At 41.6% G+C, this 15,592-nt stretch overlaps 1 protein-coding gene across 1 annotated transcript in view; it reads right to left on the bottom strand.

The window, feature by feature from the left end:
- LOC143793009 (cytochrome P450 3A24-like) overlaps positions 1 to 10,275 on the bottom strand; it is a 186,093-nt gene extending 175,818 nt beyond the window's left edge. Inside the window, exons 1-2 of the mRNA XM_077279562.1 lie at positions 10,080 to 10,275; positions 3,492 to 3,585 (exon numbers count right to left, since the gene is read on the bottom strand). Coding sequence (XP_077135677.1) covers positions 3,492 to 3,585; positions 10,080 to 10,150 — 165 coding nt within the window. The 5' untranslated portion in view covers positions 10,151 to 10,275. The remainder of the gene's footprint in view (positions 1 to 3,491; positions 3,586 to 10,079) is intronic.
- Between the last annotated feature and the right edge of the window lie 5,317 nt (positions 10,276 to 15,592).

Below are 15,592 nucleotides of genomic sequence, written 5' to 3' on the forward strand. Positions count from 1 at the left end.
ATCAGTAATCTTATCAAGGCTTAATTCTATTAAAGCTGTAACTTGAAGCCCCTGCATGTATAGAAAGGGTTATACCTGTCATTAACATAAGCTGCATAAGGTGCATTACGCTTATAAATGAACGTGTCAAAATAGACTACAGCAGCCACATAAATATTCATAACTAGATGGTGGCCCGATTCTAACGCATCGGGTATTCTAGAATATGCATGTCCACGTAGTATATTGCACAGCCACGTAGTATATTGCCCAGTGACGTAGTATATTGCCCAGTTACGTAGTATAATGCCCAGTGACGTAGTATATTGCCCAGTGACGTAGTATACAGCACAGAGCAACGCAGTATATTGCACAGCGACGTAGTATACAGCACAGAGCCACGTAGTATATTGGCCAGTCACGTAGTATATTGCCCAGCTACGTAGCATATTGCCCAGCCACGTATGTCACAGGCTAAAAAATAAAAAATAAACATATACTCACCTTCCGAGGGCCCCTTGTAGTTCTAACATACTCACCATACTTGTAGTTCTGTTGCCTGTGTGCGGTGTAGGCGGCAGCTTCCGGTCCCAGGGTGTGATGACATCACAGTCACATGACTGTGACATCATGGCAGGTCCTTCTCGCGCAGGTGCGCAGGACCTGTGATAACGTTGCGGTCACATGACCGTGACTTCATGGCAGGTCCTTGTTGCATACCATCCTTAGCACCGGAACCGGCCACTTGCATGGAGCGGTCACCGGAGCGTCGCGAGGAGCGGGAAAGGCGGCGGAAGGTAAGTATATAATGATTTTTTATTTTTTTTATTTTTTTAACATTAGATGTTTTTACTATTGACGCTGCATAGGCAGCATCAATAGTAAAAACTTGGTCACACAGGGTTAATAGCGGCGGTAACGGAGTGAGTTACCTGCGGCATGAATGAATATCCGTGACAGAAAGAAAGACAGAAGGACAGAAAGACGGAAGTGACCCTTAGACAATTATATAGTAGACATGCTAGTATACATATAATTCCATGGACCAATATCCCCGTACATAAATATATAAAGTGCAAAGGCTAAGAGAGATGGTATAGGAATAGGAACCCCCCAGGAAGAAGTGATATGCGTCAGGGATCTGCACTGCCTCTACCAGGTCATATACCCTCTCCCTTAGCATTTGCACTTTACTTACCTTTATTTACTTTTGCTGCTACTTCGCTGCTCTGTTGTCTTGCTGTGCTATATATTTATGTACGGGATATTGGTCCATGGAATTATATGTATACTAGCACATTATGAATATTTATGTGGCTGCTGTAGTCTATTTAGACAGGTTAATTTATAAGCACTGTGCACTTTATGCAGCTTATGTTAATGACAGGTATAACCTTTTGTGTACATACAGGGGGTTCAAATTACCTTGATAAGATCACTGATATATTTACCCTTTGCATGCTAAATATCAGAATCATAGAAAGCTACTCAGTTCTTAGGAGTGTTTACGCCTACTATTTGTATTAATATATATATATATATATATATATATATATATATATATATATATATATACATTTGATCAGGACATCCTATATTGAAATAGGCTTTTGAGTGTTCCTCTTTGATTTGTCTGCAACTAATTAGGAACTGGTATATGTCTCTGGTAAGCAGTCTTTTTGTAATTGTGTCTCTATTTTATTTTATCTATTTTAGAATTATTTGTGAATAACGATTTTTGTATTTTATTTGGCCTATGCTTCCTTGTTCTGTTTTGTATTGTTCTTATTGTGTTCAGTCACTTACTGCGCACAGATGGGAATGGTATATTCTGAGTGCCACATTGGCTTCACTAATACACAATCACATTCGTGCACAGCTCAGTACTTTTACTTTATTCTACCTACAATTATACACTGTAGAAAAAGTCAGGACTAAAGACATGAAGATCTCCTGGCTGCTCATTTTAAAAGCTAAGCCAACGTTCCTCTCCATTAGTTGACGCAAAGACAGAGAAGAGCTACTTTAGGCTACTTTCACACTAGCGTCATGTGACGGATGTCGCAATGCGTCGTTTTGGAGAAAAAACGCATCCTGCAAAGTTGCCCGCAGGATGCGTTTTTTCTCCATACACTTGCATTAGCAACGCATTGCGACGTATGGCCACATGTCGCATCCGTCGTGCGTGTCTTGTTTTTGGCGGCCGCGACGCACAAAAAAACGTTCAATGTAACGTTGTTTTGTGCGTTGGGTCCGCCATTTTCTCGGGTCTGCCCCCTCCTCCCTGGAACTCACAATGGGCAGCGGATGCGTTGTAAAACTGCATCCGCTGCCCACGTTGTGCTACATTAACACACTGTCCGTCGGTACGTCGGGCTGACGGTTTGTGACGGCCCGTACCGACGGACTAGTGTGAAAGTAGCCTTAGTCAGCCGGCCTCCTTCACAAGCTGCCGCGGTCACTTGCTGGAGCACAGTGCCAGAAATGTGTTGTGACTGATGGAGCAGATACCAGGGGATCAGGGAAGGCTGCACAATTGCAGCCAGGTAATTTTTATCTTAAATGCTTCCGCTAAAGACAGAAAATTCTTCTACCAGCGCTGCTCTAGGTGATTGGCAGGACTCTCACTGTGGGCGACAACTGTCAGTCATGTGCAGCAGCGCTGGGAAGAGCCGGCCCGGGGCAGTGCTGGACTAGTCTCATCTCCAGCTATGGTTCCCGGCCAGATCTTTAACCCCTTCATGACCTTGGGATTTTCCTGTTTTTCCGTGTTCGTTTTTCGCTTCCCTTCTTCCCAGAGCCATAACTGTTTTATTTCTCCGTCTATATGGCCATGTGAGGGCTTTTACATTTTTTTTATTTTTTTCACATTTTTTTTAACTTTTTTTTTACTTTTGCCATGCTTCAATAGCCTCCATAGAAGGCTAGAAGCAGGCACAACCCGATCACCTCTGCTACATAGCAGCGATCTAATGTTCGCTGCTATGCAGCAGAATTGCAGGTGTGCTGTGAGCGCCGACCACAGGGTGGCGCTCACAGCTACCGGCGATCAGTAACCATAGAGGTCTCAAGGACCTCTATGGTTACAATGGAGAAGCATCACCGACCTCCGATCATGTGACGGGGGTCGGCGATGCGCTCATTTCCGGCCGCCCCCGGTAGTTAAATGCCGCTGTCTGCGTTTGACAGCGGCATATAACTAGTTAATAGGCGCGGGCAGTTCGCGATTCTGCCCGCGCCTATTACGGGCACATGTCAGCTGTTCAAAACAGCTGACAGGTCCCGGCTTTGATGCGGGCTCACCACCGGAGCCCGCATCAAAGCGGGGCTTCTGACCTCGGACGTACTATCCCGTCCGAGGTCAGAAAGGGGTTAAAGTATATTTTCCCTGACACACCAGAAGGTGGTTTGGGCAGCATGAATCAGCTGATAAGTTCACTTTAAAGCTTATTTCTGTATATTATTTTTATCTGGAAATCTCCTATAATCAGATGATTTGTCTTTATACTCACATTTTTGTTTTTAAGAAAAGTCCCAATAAATGGTAGGGGTCTAGGACCGGGTATTCCATATTGTTTGAATATTCTGTATGGCCAGATTGCGTAACTAGAAAAAAAATGACTCTTATTATCACATTTTATCCATTGATAATGATTATTGACTAATATTTCGAATATTAGACCATTCCTAGTCATTTTAATATTAACTAATAGCCTCAAGTGCAATCAGTTTTACAAAGGGAATTGTCATATCCAATGAATCTGTGTCTGAATATTTGTGAAATCATTAACAATCATATTATTTGTGCGACAGATTGGATCCTCACAAATCATATGCTGCCCATACACAGCTGTCAGCTCTCTCACACACACAGCAGAACAGGCTGTCAATCAAAGAGCAGAGGAATAATTACCATGTGCTCACAGTGTAGAGAGCGATGGCTGTAATAGCTTCCTGTACCATTCAATGACTGGGAACAAGAAACTACAGGGAGAATACAACTTCATTTCCTCCCTGTAGCCGCTGCTTCAGTAAGCCACTAAACAGGATTTACCGTATATGCTATTTACTGGCAGCTTATACCTATATATGCAGGTTAATAGAGTTTTTATTGAGGTGACAGGAAAGTTAATGGGGCTCACATAAAACTGCCTGCAGAGCTTGTATAAAATGAGTGTTAGCAGTGTTATATGTAACGGCTGCTCTCTGTTGTCCTTATCTATATGTCTCACATTGATAATGCCCCTGATGAGATTCATGATGAACTGTGGTGTTCCTTAATGTGCCTTAAAGTGAATCTGTTAGGAAGATCAACCATCTTAAGTCTATGGGCATCTAGGTCATAGGAAGTTGAATAAAATGATACATTATTATCTGTGATCCAATATCTTATTCCAGAGAAATCCTTGTTTTTCTTATATGTAAATGAGCTGTTCAGGGCTATAGGCTAGACACTGATCTGCATGAGACTCCGCCTCCAAAGATTATAATAAGTGAAAGGGGGAGTGATCGGTGTGATGTGTAATGGTCCCTCTCTGCTCTCCTGTTCTCACTGCAGAGTTGTGTGTCATCTCACAGGCAGATAGCATTACAGTAAAGCTGAGCTGTGAGAGCTGCAGCAAATGTGTTTGTAAGGAGATAAAGTTCAGTTATACTGTTTTGTTTAAGTTTTCTATGTTTTAGGGTGGAGTCAATCAGGAACTCAGGGTGAAGACAATCAGGAGCAACACAGGTTCAAATATTTGGGTTAGCATGGAATTGCTCAGAGGGAAGAGCTTCCTCCTGGTGCACAAGCGCTGGTGGGTTCGAGTCCTTTAAGTTTGTAAAATGGGGTTTCTTATGGTGGGTTCTGCTGTTTTGGTACCTTAGGGGCTCTGCCAATGTGACATGGCACCCTCAAACAGTCCAGCAGAAACTGAACTTCAATATGGTGCCTTTTCCCTTTTTAGCTTTGCAAAAGTAGTATTCCCCCACATCTGGGGTATCGGCATACTCAGGAGAAATAGCACAACAAGTTGTATAGTGCAATTTCTCCTGTTACCCTTATGAAAATTCAAAATTTGGAGCCAAAATAACATTTTTTGTGGGGAAAATGTTTTTTATTTTTTTATTTTCACGGCTCAACGTTATAAACTTCTATGAAGTACCTGGGGGCTCAACACACATCTAAATACATTCCTTGAAGGATCTAGTTTCCAAAATGGGGTCACTTGTGGGGGGGAGGTTTCCACTGTTTAGGCACATCAGTGGCTCTCCTATCGAAACACGACGTCCGCTAATTATTCCAGGAAATTTTACATTAAAAAAGTCAAATGAAGCTCCTTCCCTTCAAAGCCCTTCTGTGCGCCCAAACAGTAGTTTTCTCCCTCATATGTGGTATCAACGTACTCAGGAGAAATTGCACTACATTTTGTATGGTGCAATTTCTTCTGTTACCCTTATGAAAATGCAAAATTTGGGCTAAAATTAAATTTTTGAGGGGAAAATGTGATTTTATTTTAAATTTTCACGGCTCAATGCTATAAACTTCTGTGAAACACATGAGGGTTCAATGTGCTCATCACATCATCTAAATCAGTTCCCGGAGGGGTCTAGTTTCCAAAATGGTGTCACTTGTGAGGGATTTTTATTGTTTAGCACAGCAGATGCTCTCCAAACGTGACATGGCGTACGCCAATTTTTACAGCAAATTTTGCAATCAAAAAGTCAAATGCTGCTCCTTCCCTTTCGAGTGGTTTTCTTCCTCATATGGGGTATTGGCAAGCTCAGGAGAAATTGCACAACAAATTTTGAGATCCATTTTTTTCCTGTTATCCTTGTCAAAATGAAAAAAATTGGATCTGAAGTAAATTTTTTGTGAAAAAAAATTAAATGTAAATTTTTTTCATTACAAAAGTTCCTGTGAAGCACCTGAAGTGTAAATAAACTTTTTGAATGTGGTTTTGAGCACCTTAAGGGGTGCAGTTTTTAGAATGGTGTAATTTGGGGTATTTTCTATCATATATACCACTCAAAGTCGCTTCAAATGTGCTGTGGTCCCTAAAAAAATTTTTTTTTACATTTTTGTTGGAAAAAGGAGAAGTCATTGGTCAACTTTTAATCCTTATAACTTCCTAACAACAAAAAAAAGTTTCAAAAATTGTGCTGATGTATAGTAGACATCTGGGAAATGTTATTTATTAACTATTTTGAGTGATACATCACTCTGATTTAAGGGCATAAGAATTCAAAATATGAAAATTGATAAATTTTCAAAATTTTCGCCAAATTTCCTTTTTTTTTTCACAAATAAGTTATATCAAAGACATTTTACCATGAAGTACAATCACGAAAAAATGATCTCAGAATCAGAGGGATCAGTTGAAGTGGGCAATGTTATAAAGTTAAAAAAAAAATATTCACATATGTAAAAAAAAAAAATTCCTAAATAAAGAAAAAAAATATGTTGCTCCCATAAATACATTTCTTTAGCTAAATAAAAAAACAATAAAAGTACACATATTTAGTATCGCCGCGTCCGTAACGACCCGACCTATAAAACTGTCCCACTAGTTAACCCCTTCAGTGAACACCATACAAAAAAAAAAACGAGGCAAAAAGCAACGCTTTATTATCATACCGCCAAACAAAAAGTGGAATAACACGCAATCAAAAATACGGATATAAATAACCATGGTACCGCTGAAAACGTCATCTTGTCCCGCAAAAAACAACCTGCCATACAGCATCATCAATGAAAAAATAAAAAAGTTATAGTCCTCAGAATAAAGCGATGGAAAAATAATTATTTTTTCTATAAAATAGTTTTTATCGTATAAAAGCGCCAAAACATTAAAAAATGAATAAATGAGGTATCACTGTAATCGTACTATCCCGAAGAGTAAAACGGCTTTATTAACTTTACCAAATGTGGAACGGTATAAACACCCCCCCAAAAGAAATTCATGAATAGCTGTTTTTTTGTCATTCTGCCTCACACAAATCGGAATATAAAGCGATCAAAAAATGTCACATGCTCGAAAATGGTACCAATAAAAACGTCAACTCGTTCTGCAAAAAACAAGACCTCATATGACTCTGTGGGCTGAAATATGGAAAAATTATAGCTCTCAAAATGTGGAGACGCAAAAACTATTTTTTGCAATAAAAAGCGTCTTTTAGTGTGTGACAGCTGTCAATCACAAAAATACGCTAAAAAATCTGCTATAAATAGTAAATCAAACCCCCCTATATGACTCCCTTAGTTAGGGAAAAATAATAAAATTAAAAAAATGTGTTTATTTCCATATTCCCATTAGGGTTAGGGTTAGGGTTAGGGTTGGGGCTAGGGTTAGGGCTAGGGTTGGGGCTAAGGTTAGGGTTAGGGTTGGGGCTAGGGTTAGGGTTGGGGTTAGGGCTACAGTTATGGTTGGGGCTAAAGTTAGGGTTAGGGTTGGGGATAAAGTTAGGGTTAGGGTTGGGGCTAAAGTTAGGGTTTGGATTACATTTACGGTTGGGATTAGGGGTGTGTCAGGGTTAGGGGTGTGGTTAGGGTTATGGTTGGGATTAGCGTTAGGGGTGTGTTGGAGTTAGGAGTGTGGTTAGGGTTGGGATTAGGGTTAGGGGTGTTTTGGGGTTAGGGGTGTGTTGGGTTTAGGGTTAGGGGCATGTTCAGGTTAGGGGTGTGGTTAGGTTTATGGTTAGAGTTGGGATTAGGGTTAGGGGTGTCTTTGGGTCAGGGTTTCAGTTAGAATTGGGGGCTTCCACTGTTTAGGCACATCAAGGGCTCTCCAAACGCGACATGGCGTACGATCTCAATTCCAGCCAATTCTGCGTTGAAAAAGTAAAACAGTGCTCTTCCCTTCCGAGCTCTCCCGTACGCCCAAACAGGGGTTTACCCTAACATATGGGGTATCAGCTTACTCAGGACAAATTGGACAACAACTTTTGGGGTCCAATTTCTCTTGTTACCCTTGGGATAATAAAAATTTTGGGGCTAAAAAAACATTTTTGTGGGAAAAAATTATTTTTATTTTCACGGCTCTGCGCTATAAACTGTAGTGAAACACTTGGGGGTTCAAAGTTCTCACAACACATCTAGATAAGTTCCTTGGGGGGTCTAGTTTCCAATATGGGGTCGCATTCCAAACGGCGCTCCTTCCCTTCCGAGCTCTGCCATGCGCCCAAACGGTGGTTCCCCCACATAAGGGGTATCAGTGTACTCAGGACAATTTGGACAACAACTTTTGGGGTCCAATTTCTCTTGTTACCCTTGGGAAAATAAAAATTTGGGGGGCTAAAAAATCATTTTTGTGGAAAAAAAATGATTTTTTATTTTCACGGCTCTGCGTTATAAACTGTAGTAAAACACTTGGCTGTTCAAAGCTCTCAAAACACATCTAGATAAGTTCCTTAGGGGTCTACTTTCCAAAATGGTGTCACTTGTGGGGGGTTTCAATGTTTAGGCACATCAGGGGCTCGCCAAACGCAACATGGCGTCCCATCTCAATTCCAGTCAATTTTGCATTGAAAAGTCAAAAAGCGTTCCTTCCCTTCTGAGCTCTGCCGTGCGCCCAAACAGTGGTTTACCCCCACATATGGGGTATCGGCATACTCAGGACAAATTGTACAACAACTTTTGGGGTCCATTTTCTCCTGTTACCCTTGGTAAAATAAAACAGATTAGAGCTGAATTAAATTTTTTGTGAAAAAAAGTTAAATGTTCAGTTTCTTTTAAACATTCCAAAAATTCTTGTGACACACCTGAAGGGTTAATAAACTTCTTGAATGTGGTTTTGAGCACCTTGAGGGGTGCAGTTTTTAGAATGGTGTCACACTTGGTAATTTTCTATTATATAGACCCCTCAAAATGACTTCAAATGTGATGTGGTCCCTAAAAAAAAGGGTGTTGTAAAAATGAGAAATTGCTGGTCAACTTTTAACCCTTATAACTCCCTAACAAAAAAAATTTTGGTTCCAAACTTGTGCTGATGTAAAGTAGACATGTGGGAAATGTTACTTATTAAGTATTTTGTGTGACATATCTCTGTGATTTAAGGGCAGAAAAATTCAAATTTGGAAAACTGCGACATTTTCAAAATTTTCACCAAATTTCCATTTTTTTCACAAATAAACGCAGGTAATATCAAAGAAATTTTACCACTATCATGAAGTACAATATGTCATGAGAAAACTTTGTCAGAATCATCAGGATCCGTTGAAGCGTTCCAGAGTTATAACCTCATAAAGGGACAGTGGTCAGAATTGTAAAAATTGGCCTGGTCATTAACGTGCAAACCACCCTTGGGGCTTATGGGGTTAATTGCATATACAAGGGTAATCTGAAGTTTAATAGTTTTTAAATGCTGTCTAGCTGGCTTAACTGCTAGATGGAGAAAATAACGTTTTATTCTCCCAGCAGCCACTCGCTTCTCATTATTGCGCTGTGAGTGCAAATGTAATCATTCCCATGCACACTGACTTACAGGCTGCTTTGCTGAATGTGTACACTCATCTGCAGGTAAATAGCATTTTTGGTGGTGACAGGTTCTCATTAATGAGAAAAGATAAAAGTGTTCATTTAAAGGGTGTATCTGAGACTTTGTGAAAAACAAAGAACGTGCCTAAACACTAACAGGCAGGTCACAGACTGCTCCTGCCAGCAATTCAGCTGCCTCTGCTGATGTGACATTGACAGAGCAGCGGCTTCTATCCCCCCTTGCTCTGTCTACGGGGAGTGACTTCCAAAATCTTTCTGATTGATAGCCGGTTCCTCCAGTAAGGAAGCGACAATCTGACTGTCAATCAGAATGACGTCAGAGCTAGTAGTAACTACTTGCCTGTTAGTGCTTAGGTACATTCTTTGTTTTTCACAAAGTCCAGGGTATCCCCTTTAACAAAACAAGATGTGCAGTAATGTGGTAACATATTAGGCTCAGCACCTACTGCTGATCTCAGGAATAGGAGGCGGCAGGAACGTTTATCGTAAATATATCCCATCTATTAATGAGGAACATGTACATTCAGGATCATGGATACAAAGTCACCATCCTTCTCCTGCTATATCAAAACAACAGACAAAGTACTTCATATAAAGAGAGCGTGAAGGATAGGAAACTTACTAAGTGAGAAGTGCCAGCAGTGAGATGAGCAGGATCCAGCTTTCTTTGGAGAATTCTGGGACGAGATACATGCTTAATCTTTCTTGGTTGTTATCTTAGTAATCTTTCTTCGATGTTGCGCTCTCTTCAATTTGACAGGACTTTCCCTTCTTCTTCTTGACTTTCTTCCTCCACTTCTGACTATCCCTGGGCTGCTGTTTATATTCTGCTCCCTCCCCTGTGGTGATGTTTAATTGCTCCCTCCCCATAAGAATAGTGCTGACTTAAGACCAGGGACTTGTGTGCACAGAGATAATATCTACTTCTAATTTTTTTCTACCTCACAGACTGTGGATTTGCTGTAATAAATCCTGCATGTGCAGAAAAACCCAGAGTGTTTGTAGACCCTGCTCAGATCACCTTGACATCAAGAATCTTATGAAGATTCTCAGTGTAAGGGCTCATACAGATCTGCGAGAAAAACGGAAGAGTGCAATCTGATACAAAATTGGATTGCACTCTGACTAATGTTATTTTATGTTATTTAGAGTCCTTGCTCATCTGTGATTTTTGTCTCAGCTCAGATTGGACTGAGAAAAAAAATGCAGCATACTGCAAATATCCTTGTATTTCGGACAAGACTCGCCAATGCAAGTCAATGGGTTTGATTAAAAAATCAATAGCCTTGTAAGGGGCCATGGATATTGACAGCTGACATGAAGCCCAGAGGTTAGTAATAGAGAGGTGTCTATAAAACGCCTCCATTACTAACCCCATAGTCAAACTGTAAAAAAAAATAACACCAAGAATACAATCCTTTATTTGAATCCATTGAAGCCTGTGTCCCCTGTAAAAGAGTTAAAAAAACATATTCCTCACCTCTCCGATGAGAAGATGATAATCCGTCCAGCAACGTGTCTAGCTCTGCTACATCTAGATGGCATCCTGAATTGTTGCATGATGCAACAATACAGCCTGCCATCCAGCAGAGACACTGAGCTGCACTTGTTTGAGCAGCTCAGTGACTCGCGGTGATGTGATAAAGTTATCCAATTAACTCCTTTCACCTCTCTGACGTCACAGCGAGTGTGAGAAAAGTCTCACGCTTGTGGTACGGTCAGAAAGGCATCAGAGTTCAGAGCCAATGAATTCCTGTAACTTCAGTGACATCAGTCACCATGGCGCACCCGTTGACGTCATTGAGATGAACGGAGGTCATTGGACATGAGCCCTCATCACCTTTTTCCCTTCACCATGAGGTACAGAGGTGTGCAAAAGATGTGCATCTCAGTGCCTCTGCTGCCTGACATGCTGAATGCTCGCATCATGCCAATAAGATGTAGCAGAGCTAGAGTTGGCTATGGACAAATGGATTATTATCTTCTCATCAGAAAGGTGAGGAAAATGATTGTTTATGTTTTTAAATTCTGTTGCAGGGGATATGGGCTCAGAGGATTATCTTCACCTCGGGGACAAGTGAGCGATATGGCTGTTTATTATTTTAATTGTTTTACAGGGGACATTGGCTTCAGTGGAATGGACATTGGGGTGAGTATAAGTTTGCTTTTTTATTTTTAAATAAGCAAACAAATGTCACTGTCGTTATTTCAAATAAAGGACTTTATTCAGGGTGTTTTTTGTTTGCAATATTACTATGGGGTTAGTAATGGGGGCATCTTATAGACGCCTTGCCATTACTAACCCCTGGGCTTGATGTCAGCTGCCAATACAAAGCTGACATCAACACAAATGCTATCACCCCACTTGCCACCGCACCAGGGCAAATGGTAAGAGTGAGGCTAAGTGCCAGAATTGGCACACCTTATGGATGTGCCTTTTTTGGCGCTGCTGAGAGATGATGTTTTTTAGTCTGGGAGGAGGCAAATATCCATGGCCCCTAACCTATTAATATCAGCCCCCCAGCTGTCTGCCTAGCTTTTACTGGTTATTAATTATAGGGGACCCTACATAATTTTTTTGGGGGTGATACTCCATTTGAAAAACTAGTAAAGGCATACAGTTGTAAGCTGACATTAATAGCCTACTCAACTCCATGGGCATTACCCCCTTCCCAGGCTATGAACATCTTCTCCCAGCTGTCCACTTTCTCTCTGTTGGTTAATAACATTTTGAGAGATCCCATTTTTATCAGAAATGTATTTATGTAGTGCTAAATTACATCTGCAAGCTACACACGTAAAGCACTCATATATCTCAATAATATATTTCTATCTATCTATCATCTATCTAACACAAATATGTATATATATACATATTCCATATATATATATATATATATATATATATATATATATATACTGTATATATATATGCACTATATATGTATTTCTACATCTACAGTACAGACCAAAAGTTTGGACACACCTTCTCATTTAAAGATTTTTCTGTATTTTCATGGCTATGAAAATTGTAAATTCACACTGAAGGCATCAAAACTATGAATTAACACATGTGGAATTATATGCTAAACAAAAAAGTGTGAAACAACTGAAATTATGTCTTATATTCTAGGTTCTTCAAAGTAGCCACATTTTGTTTTGATGACTGCCTTGCACACTCTTGGCATTCTCTTGATGAGCTTCAAGAGGTAGTCACCGGGAATGGCTTTCACTTCACAGGTGTGCCCTGTCAGGTTTAATAAGTGGGATTTCTTGCCTTATAAATAGTGTGGGGACCATCAGTTGTGTTGTGCAGAAGTCTGGTGGATGCACAGCTGATAGTCCTACTGAATAGACTGTTAGAATTTGTATTATGGCAAGAAAAAAGCAGCTAAGTAAAGAATAACTAGTGGTTCTCATTACTTTAAGAAATGAAGGTCAGTCAGTCCGAAAAATTGGGAAAACTTTGAAAGTGTCCCCAAGTGCAGTGGCAAAAACCATCAAGCGCTACAAAGAAACTGGCTCACGTGAAGACTGCGCCAGGAAAGGAGGACCAAGAGTCACCTCTGCTTCTGAGGATAAGTTTATACAAGTCACCAGCCTCAGAAATCGCAGGTCAACAGCAGCTCAGATTAGAGACCAGGTCAATGCCACACAGAGTTCTAGCAGCAGACACATCTCTACAACAACTGTTAAGAGGAGACTTTGTGCAGCAGGCCTTCATGGAAAAATAGCTGCTAGGAAACCACTGCTAAGGACAGGCAACAAGCAGAAGAGACTTGTTTGGGCTAAAGAACCCAAGGAATGGACATTAGACCAGTGGAAATCTGTGCTTTGGTCTGATGAGTCCAAATTTGAGATCTTTGGTTCCAACCACTGTGTCTTTGTGCGATGCAGAAAAGGTGAACGGATGGACTCTACATGCCTGGTTCCCACCATGAAGCATGGAGGAGGAGGTGTGATGGTGTGGGGGTGCTTTGCTGGTGACACTGTTGGGTATTTATTCAAAATTGAAGGCATACTGAACCAGCATGGCTACCACAGCATCTTGCAGCGGCATGCTATTCCATCCAGTTTGCGTTTAGTTGGACCATCATTTATTTTTCAACAGGACAATGACCCCAAACACACCTCCAGGCTGTGTAAGAGCTATTTGACCAAGAAGGAGAGTGATGGGGTGCTACGCCAGTTGACCTGGCCTCCACAATCACCAGACCTGAACCCAATCGAGATGGTTTGGGGCGAGCTGGACCGCAGAGTGAAGGCAAAAGGGCCAACAAGTGCTAAGCATCTCTGGGAACTCCTTCAAGATTGTTAGAAGACCATTCCCGGTGACCACCTCTTGAAGCTCATCAAGAGAATGCCAAGAGTGTGCAAAGCAGTCATCAAAGCAAAAGGTGGCTACTTTGAAGAACCTAGAATATAAGACACGATTTCAGTTGTTTCACACCTTTTTGTTAAGTATATAATTCCACATGTCTTAATTCATAGTTTTGATGCCTTCAGTGTAAATGTACAATTTTCATAGTCATGAAAATACAGAAAAATCTTTAAATGAGAAGGTGTGTCCAAACTTTTGGTCTGTACTGTATATATATACAGTATATATATGTACAGTATATACAGGGTGGGCCATTTATATGGATACACCTGGGTGGGCCATGTTTATGGATACACCTAAATAAAATGGGAATGATTGGTGATATCAACTTCCTGTTTGTGGCACATTAGTATATGGGAGGGGGGAAACTTCAAGATGGGTGGTGAACATGGAGGCCATTTTGAAGTCTGCCATTTTGGATCCAAATTTGTATTTGTATCCAAATAAATGGCCCACCCTGTATTCATACAGATGTGCTCAAAAGTTTACATACCCCAGCAGAATGTTTGCTTTCTTGACCTTTTTTCAGAGAATATAAATAACTAGCTGTTTCCAGCCAGCTAACGCTCGGCACGCTCATTGATATCTAATTAACGCTGATGATGATTATGCAATTAAATGTACGTTTACCTTGGCTGAAGTGGTTGAATTACATAGAAAGGAAGTGCTGCATGTGGTAATGTGTGGGGACGGAGCCTCATGTGGTAATGTGTGGAGACGGAGCCTCGTGTGGTAATGTGTGGGGACGGAGCCTCGTGTGGTAATGTGGGGGGCGGGATTATGTGTGGTGATGTGGTGGGGGGCAGGATTATGTGTGGTGATGTGGTGGGGGGCAGGATTATGTGTGGTGATGTGGTGGGGGGCGGAATTATGTGTGGTGATGTGGTGGGGGGGCGGGGTTATCTGTGTTAATGTGTTGACGGGCGGGATTACGTGTGATGATGTGGTGGAGGGGCAGGATTATGTGTGGTAATGTGGTGGGGGGTGGGATTATGTGTGGTAATGTGGTGGGGGGCGGGATTATCTGTAATAATTTGGTGGGAGGCGGGATTATGTGTGGTGATGTGGTGGGGGGTGGGATTATGTGTGGTGATGTGGTGGGAGGCGGGATTATGTGTGGTAATGTTGTGGGGGGTGGGATTATGTGTGGTGATGTGGTGGGGGGCAGGATTATGTGTGGTAATGTGGGGGTGGGATTATGTGTGGTAATGTGGTGGGGGCGGGATTATGTGGTAATGTGGTGGGGGGCAGGATTATGTGTGGTAATGTGGTGGGGGCGGGATTATGTGTGGTGATGTGGTGTTGCAGCACCCCAGAGTCCTGGTCGTTGCAGTACTGTCGCTCCGCCACTAAGGGGAGTGATGGTACGTCTGATTGCACTAAAAGAGTTCACCTTGCAGGTATCACAGACACACATTACACTTCACACTCCGGCCACCAGGGGGAGCAAAGGGTTCTATGTATTAGGCCACTCCTCACACTCTGGTAAAACTGGGGGTTGGATAGGAAGTCAGGGAGAAAGTAGCTGGGGAGAGCTCGAGAGAGGACCTGTCAGGGGTGGGATCCTGACAGAGCCCTAGAAAAGGACAGTTCATTATGGAGCTGTGCCTGTGCCTTATAGCAGCAGACTCCCAAGAAAGGACACGAAGCGAAGCATATTGTGGAGAAGTGAGAAACGGGATCACAGCACAAAGGAGATAGAACCAGAAGGAGTCGTGCCTCAAGATCAGCAACATCCTTCTGAGGCGCGTAGC

This window comes from Ranitomeya variabilis, chromosome 1, assembly GCF_051348905.1.
Source record: "Ranitomeya variabilis isolate aRanVar5 chromosome 1, aRanVar5.hap1, whole genome shotgun sequence".
Taxonomy (NCBI): domain Eukaryota; kingdom Metazoa; phylum Chordata; class Amphibia; order Anura; family Dendrobatidae; genus Ranitomeya; species Ranitomeya variabilis.